General features: G+C 34.3%; 1 protein-coding gene across 3 annotated transcripts; it reads left to right on the top strand.

Moving 5' to 3' along the window:
• The first annotated feature begins 205 nt into the window (after positions 1-205).
• LOC107764211 (uncharacterized) lies at positions 206-5,953 on the top strand. Of its 3 annotated transcripts, none has more exons than XR_012710295.1 (4): positions 215-343; positions 2,229-2,327; positions 5,224-5,340; positions 5,416-5,953. XR_012710295.1 is itself a non-coding variant. In XM_075254673.1 (4 exons), exons 2-4 carry the CDS (start codon positions 2,847-2,849, stop codon positions 5,504-5,506), a joined length of 1,167 nt encoding a protein of 388 aa, XP_075110774.1. In that variant the 5' UTR covers positions 217-343; the 3' UTR covers positions 5,507-5,953. The 3 variants fall into 3 exon arrangements, 1 of the variants encoding a protein (XP_075110774.1); XM_075254673.1 differs by lacking the exon at positions 2,229-2,327 and adding an exon at positions 2,847-3,805 and having other exon boundaries at positions 217-343; XR_012710294.1 differs by lacking the exon at positions 2,229-2,327 and having other exon boundaries at positions 206-343.
• Positions 5,954-6,423: the final 470 nt, after the last annotated feature.

Below are 6,423 nucleotides of genomic sequence, written 5' to 3'. Positions count from 1 at the left end.
TAATTCATTTTTAAGAATTATTCCGAATACGTTTTTGCCTAATATAATCATAAAGTTTCGCGGAAAATTGCGCGCGTAAAGATTTCCGACTACCGTAGTCGAAACATGAGATAGTAAAGTCAAAAACACTTTTGACTAAGTGGTCCCCGGAATTTTTTTAATTAAAAAAATTAAATAATATATAATTTCCGACTACAGTGGTCGGAAACTTTAAGTTATTTTCCGCTAACCCTTATTTTCTAATTCTTTTTTTCACAATCTCTCTCTAACTCTGTCTCTTTCTCCGTATCTCCTCGCCTCTCTCTCAACGGTGCCGGCAAAATCGGCGACGGGACTTCATCAGGTACACGCGCTCTCTCTCTCTTTCCCGTCTAATCTTCGGCCAAGACTAGGGTTTCGATTTTAATGTGCAAAATCAACGGCAGTACTAGGGTTTCGATTTTAATCAGAGCTTTTCATTCTCTTTACAATTCTTTGTCAAAATCTGCCGAGGTCTTAATTAAGTACTACTGCCGAGGTCTGCATTAAGTACTACTGCCGAGGTCTGCAAACATACATTAGGTTAATAACGACACAAATACCTAGCAAATTTCTATTACGGGTGTAGAGATTTCGACTACCGTAGTCGAAACATGAGATAGTAAAGTCAAAAGCACTTTTGACCAAGTGGTCCCCGGAATTTTTTTAATTAAATTTTTTAATTAACTTTTGACCAGGTGGTGCCTTAAATTATAAAGTACAGTATATATTTACTGGTTAATTTGTTGTTTAATCCTTTTTATTTCCTAAAGAAAATTAAATTTCATTGTTTGTGTCTTGAGCATTCAATGTAGACTGATCATCTAATTTTCTTGAGCAGCTAATTATATTTGATTTAGGAGATAAGTTATATAGTCTAAAGATCAATTTATACAGTATACATCTGTATTTTGATTGGTTTACTCTATCTTTCATATTATCGTATCAAGAGTTAATATTGTAAATCAACATTATCAAATTGGTGTAAAAAGCCTATACATTGTTAGTGCTGAACTTAAACTCTTTCATTTATACATGTCAAAAAGAGAAGATTATTTGAATTAAACTTTCCATCTGCATTCACATGCATAGAAACTTTTTTTCTTTTTCCTCTCCTTCACAAAATGCTGTAATAGAGTTGGTCTCTATTAGTTGTACCAGAAAAGTAACAGAGTCTTTTATTTCAACTGCCACATGTTATGGTCTTAACCGGATTGTCTTCAGGTCTCTCTCTTTCCTGCCTTCTCCTGACCTGTTTGCCAATTGAGCATTAACTTCAGATCTCTTTAAATTTATACATGGCTGTCAAATGAACTTAAATTGGAGATATAATTTTGTATAAAAATGTGTGGTATGGGACAAATTGAGTCCCTGACCATGTCGTATCCCGAATAGACGTGCATTTAGAATTTCAATATTAGTTGGTGTGACTTGGATAAGAGACACGTGTCCCATAACATACCATCACTTCCTCTGCTGTCATTGCTATTTTCGTGACAAAAATACTCTATGTTACTGTTAAAAGTATGAGAAGGAGAAGAGTAAAAACTCCCTTCAATATTAGTATTGTCAGTCACATTCTTGTTAGCTTCTTGACCATGCCAGCTTAAGCCTGATGGATGATCACATTGCAATTGAAACAAAAAATCTGAATTTTTTGGAAAGAACATTCTGCTCAAAGATTGACATTCTTCATCAAAGAAAGCTCCCACAGACTCCATTTTGTGTTTTTTTTTAAAATTGAAAGGCTAGTAAGGAGGGGAGAATGAGAAGTGGTTTACTAAATATAACCACTAAATATTCTCAAAAGTGATACATTGATGCTTCTCTTCCAATGATCGAATACATTGACAAACTTTATAATTCCAGAAGTATAAGCTTGGATTGGAGATCTCATACTTTTACTTGGATTGGGAATAAGCAACAACAAATGACATTAATGCTTAAGAACCCCTGTGAGAGTAGGACCATGCACCTCTTGTGTACGAGGTCATTGGATTATACTTTTTATCTGTATTTGCAAAATACTGGCATGATATGAGTTTGTCACTACTAATTAGTTTTTTATGTTATATGTAGTTCACGTAAAGGCTCCTTTTTCTGTTTGATCTTATTTAGTCCTAGTAATACTTAGATAGAAAAAAACAAGATCTTATGTTCTCATCCCATATCTACGTTCACTCATACAAGTCATCTTGATTTTGTAAAAGCCTAAAGAGTACAAAGGTTGATAACTAAAGGAAGGTTGGCACTACCGGTTCATCATCCATTTCGACTTTTATTTTTTAGTTTCGTCCTTGCTGCGGCAGGTATAGCTATATATCTTTTTTTTTTTAAATATATGTTTATGAAAAATATATCTTTATATAAGTCATAGGACTTGCCTCATTCTTCATGTTTACCTTGTTTGCCAATAATTAAATGGTTAGGTTTCATTTGTGTAAATTTGAAATTTTGGTTTCACTTTGATGCTAGGAGTTAACTATTAATTTATATTTACATGTTATTCATTTCACTTTAAGTTTGAATGAAATAATGAAATAATACTATGTAATCATTACAGTATTTAGCATAGTACTAAGGGCACTTTCTCCGAATATTATTGTTGTTGCAAATTTAACTAGTCAATTGGACATGTGAGACTTCTCTTGTTGAATTTTGATTCCGCTATAAACTAGTAAATATACTTTTGAATGTAATCAATCTAATTTTTGTTGTGAAATTTTATATTTATAGAGTCATTCATAGTTAAAATGTTGAAGGTATTACAATTATTCAAAGTAGGAACCTTTAGAAGAATATCTCAATAGTTTTTTCTCTTGATGTAGATGGAATTTGAACATCGTGGATGGATGTATAATAGGACTCATCCTAATCGTGCGAGATTGAGGGAGGAATTTATAGAAGGAGTTGCGGGGTTTATTGCTAAGGCGAAATCGCTAAATGATTTTCTTATTGAAAGGACAATTAGGTGCCCTTGTATTAAATGCAAGTGTGTCAAGTTATTGAGACCAGATGCAGTTGAGCTTCATCTTTACAAGAATGGATTTATAGAAAATTATTATGTGTGGACTGTTCATGGAGAGAATCATGATTTTCATAATTCTTTTGGTGGTGAGGGTAGTCCCAGAATAGAGAATAATTTTGAAAATTCTCGATGCAATGAAATGATGAGAGATGCGTTTGAGATGTTCCCAGGGGCTCACTCCGAACCAAATGATGAGGCTAAGCGCTTTTATGAACAACTAGAGAAAGCTAGTCATCCATTGTATGAAGGCTCAATGCATTCCAAGTTGTCTGTTGCAGTTAGACTACTAACTATCAAATCCGATAGTTCTATTTCTCAAGCGGGCATGGATTCTATCATTGGGCTTATGAATGAACTAAATCCGAATAAAATTGATTTACCTAAAGATTTCTATACTCCAAAGAAATTGGTGTCCAAGTTAGGACTTTCATCAGAAAGGATTGACTGTTGTGAGAAAGGATGCATGTTATTTTACAAGGATGATGCAGCGTTAGAAAATTGTAAGTTTTGTAACCAACCTCGTTATAAGGAGGTTACAAATGCTAATAAGAAGAAGGTTCCCGTAAAGGCTATGCATTACTTACCCCTTATACCAAGATTAAAGAGGTTGTATGCATCAATGAGCTCCGCTCCTCATATGAGATGGCACTATGAACATAGAAGGCCAACCGGTGTTCTATGTCACCCGTCAGATGGAGAAGCATGGAAGCATTTTGATAGGGTGTTCCCGAACTTTGCAAGTAAACCAAGAAATATTAGGTTAGGATTATGTGCTGATGGATTCACTCCATTTGCAGCCTCTGCCGCACCATATTCATGTTGGCCACTGTTTGTTATGCCGTATAATCTTCCTCCAGAGTTTTGTATGACAAGTCCATATTTGTTTCTAACTTGCATTATTCCAGGTCCACGCAATCCAAAAAGTTTGATTGATGTATACATGCAGCCGTTGATTGATGAGTTAAAGTTATTGTGAACTCATTGAAGCCAAAAGGAAATATTCATTTTTGGTGAGGCAAACCTCTCACAATCACATTCTTGCCCAATTATAGTTGGTCGAAGAATTTGGTAACATTTAAGAAAAATGTGATTCTGAGAGGTCGGGATTTTGGTAACATATTAGGATTACTAATTGAAATGGAGAAAGAGAGTAAAGGGCATAGTATCAGATTAAGAGACCATATATAGTAGATAAAAGTTTCAAATTCAGGGGTTATATCCCTTTAATTCTTTTATAATATAATCACATTTATGCTCTAACATTTCATGAAAATTCTTTTAATTGTGTCATTTTCAGTTGCTAGTGTAGGGTTCCAAACCCTATCTACTAATAGAAACAAAAGAGAAAGTCAAACCTTACTCTTAACAAGTTGCTTGCTTTTTGTCAGCCATTCTGCACTGGTGAATATGAAAAACAAATTGAGATAGATTATTAATGATGGAAGTAGGTTTAGGACATAGTATGTTTGACCGAGGTGGATCCAGGATTCGACTGTCACGGGCACCATAAAATTCAATATGAAGTTATCACTGCTCATTCGGAAATTTAATGGCTGCCACGCCCTCCTGAACATATGGGCAGGCAGCAAATACACGAACCAAAAGAATCTGATATTCTGCACCGGCTCTAATCAAGAAATTTAATGATAAGAGTATATGAAAATTCTGATTTAATCAACATGGTAAGGAAGCACATGTTGATTTTGTTTGTACTAAAATCCTGACAGCTTCTTGGTCAAAATGAACCTCTTTTACTGCACTCCTTGATTCAGCCCGTTTCATAGTTCTTGGTGCTTTTCTATAGATAAAGAAAGTGAATGCAATTTTGCTATTGAATAATAGAGTAGCATTGGTTCAGTGGTGCCTGTTTCCAGCAGCTAGAATATGTAGTGCCACATTCTGAGACATTCTTCATATTCTACTCTTTCCTGTGCAACTTGCCTATCTTTTACTAATAATAAAAGAGTGGAACAGCCTTGCCTTGGTGTTAAGAAGTATTTGTACTTCCTTCGAGAATTTTGGAATTTTAGTTCTAGTTGAAAATTTGAGCAATATATGTGTAAGTTTTACAACTTCAAATTGTCAAATAAATTAAGAAATGCTCCTGAAGGTAAAAGGTATTTATTGATGTGGTATTTATTTGGACATCACTAGAAAAATTATATTTTTTATTGCAGGAAAAGTTTAAAGGGGGACCAGTGTCTGATGCTGAGGTTTTTGCGGAGACACATAAGAAAAAGAAGAAAGACGGTTCAAGAGAAGGATGGGTTGAGACACGTGCATCGAAACAATATGTAGGATCATAACTTCAAGACTATTTTCACTTTAATATTGATTTATTTATATAATCCTTATTACCTTTATTTCAGGATGGATATCATAGAAGCTTGGATGAATGGTGTCAGACGCAGCCTACTTCTGATGATGGTACCCCAATCCAACCGTCACCCGATGTTATGACTTCAATATGGATGGATGTAGCAGGTGGTGTATCCAAGGAAGAGTTTACGGGCTTGGAGTACAACGACCTTCCTCTTTTCGTCCATCGCCATTAGTTTCAGATGCTCCCACTGCTCAAAATCAGGAAGAAATGGGAGCAATGCAAAAGAATATTGAGTTGTTGTCGAGACGATGTGAGACGGCCGAAGCTCACATTGCTAGAATGGATAAATACATGAAAAAACACATGCCCCACTTTTATGATGATGAAGAGACTGATTCTGATGTGTAGTAGTGATTTAAGGTTGATTACTGTTCTTGGATGTTTAAATTTTATATTTAGACTTTATGGTAGATTTGAATGATGTGGTATATATATGTTTAGACTTTATTATATTAGTGTCGATATGTATTAGCTACTCAGACTTGATATTGAATATTTAGACGTTAAGCAATGTTTTGGTTTGATATTATGGGATTTGAATGTTTGTTTGTTGATGTTGGAATTGGTTGGTTTGATTATTAGATTGTTTAGTTGGAATTGGTTGTGTAGTTGAAATTGATTTGTTGAGTTGGTTGTTTAGTTGGAATTGACTTGTTGAATTGGTTGTTTATAATATTTTGCATTTGACAGGTGATGTGCTAATAAAATGGCAGCTTTCTGTCAAATTTCAACCCAGTTTTCCGACTACTATAGTCGAAAGTGTGCCCAGCATAATGATTTTTCGACTACAATAATCGGAAAATGAGGTCAGAATAATACAGATTCTGACTACTGTAGTCAGAAAATATAATAAAATAACTAATAAATAATTATTATTTGTATAATATCCCCACTATAGTAGTCGGAAATAATTTTTAAAATAAATAATAGTTTTTTCTTATTTTCCGACTACTTCAATCGAAAAATAGCTGCATTTTCTAATTTTTGGTGGAAA

This window comes from Nicotiana tabacum, chromosome 6 (genome assembly GCF_000715075.1).
Source record: "Nicotiana tabacum cultivar K326 chromosome 6, ASM71507v2, whole genome shotgun sequence".
NCBI classification, from domain to species: domain Eukaryota; kingdom Viridiplantae; phylum Streptophyta; class Magnoliopsida; order Solanales; family Solanaceae; genus Nicotiana; species Nicotiana tabacum.
The sequence above is the reverse complement of the archived record's forward strand: the minus strand, read 5'-3'. Positions and strand labels throughout refer to the sequence as shown.

Bases quoted from the DNA above. Each gene is read 5' to 3' on its own strand.
- LOC107764211 (XM_075254673.1), top strand. From the start codon at position 2,847: ATGGAATTTGAACATCGTGGATGGATGTATAATAGGACTCATCCTAAT. The intron at 3,806-5,223 runs GTTAGGATTATG...TTTTTATTGCAG, and splicing joins AGTAAACCAAGAAATATTAG to GAAAAGTTTAAAGGGGGACC. The intron at 5,341-5,415 runs GTAGGATCATAA...CCTTTATTTCAG, and splicing joins CACGTGCATCGAAACAATAT to GATGGATATCATAGAAGCTT.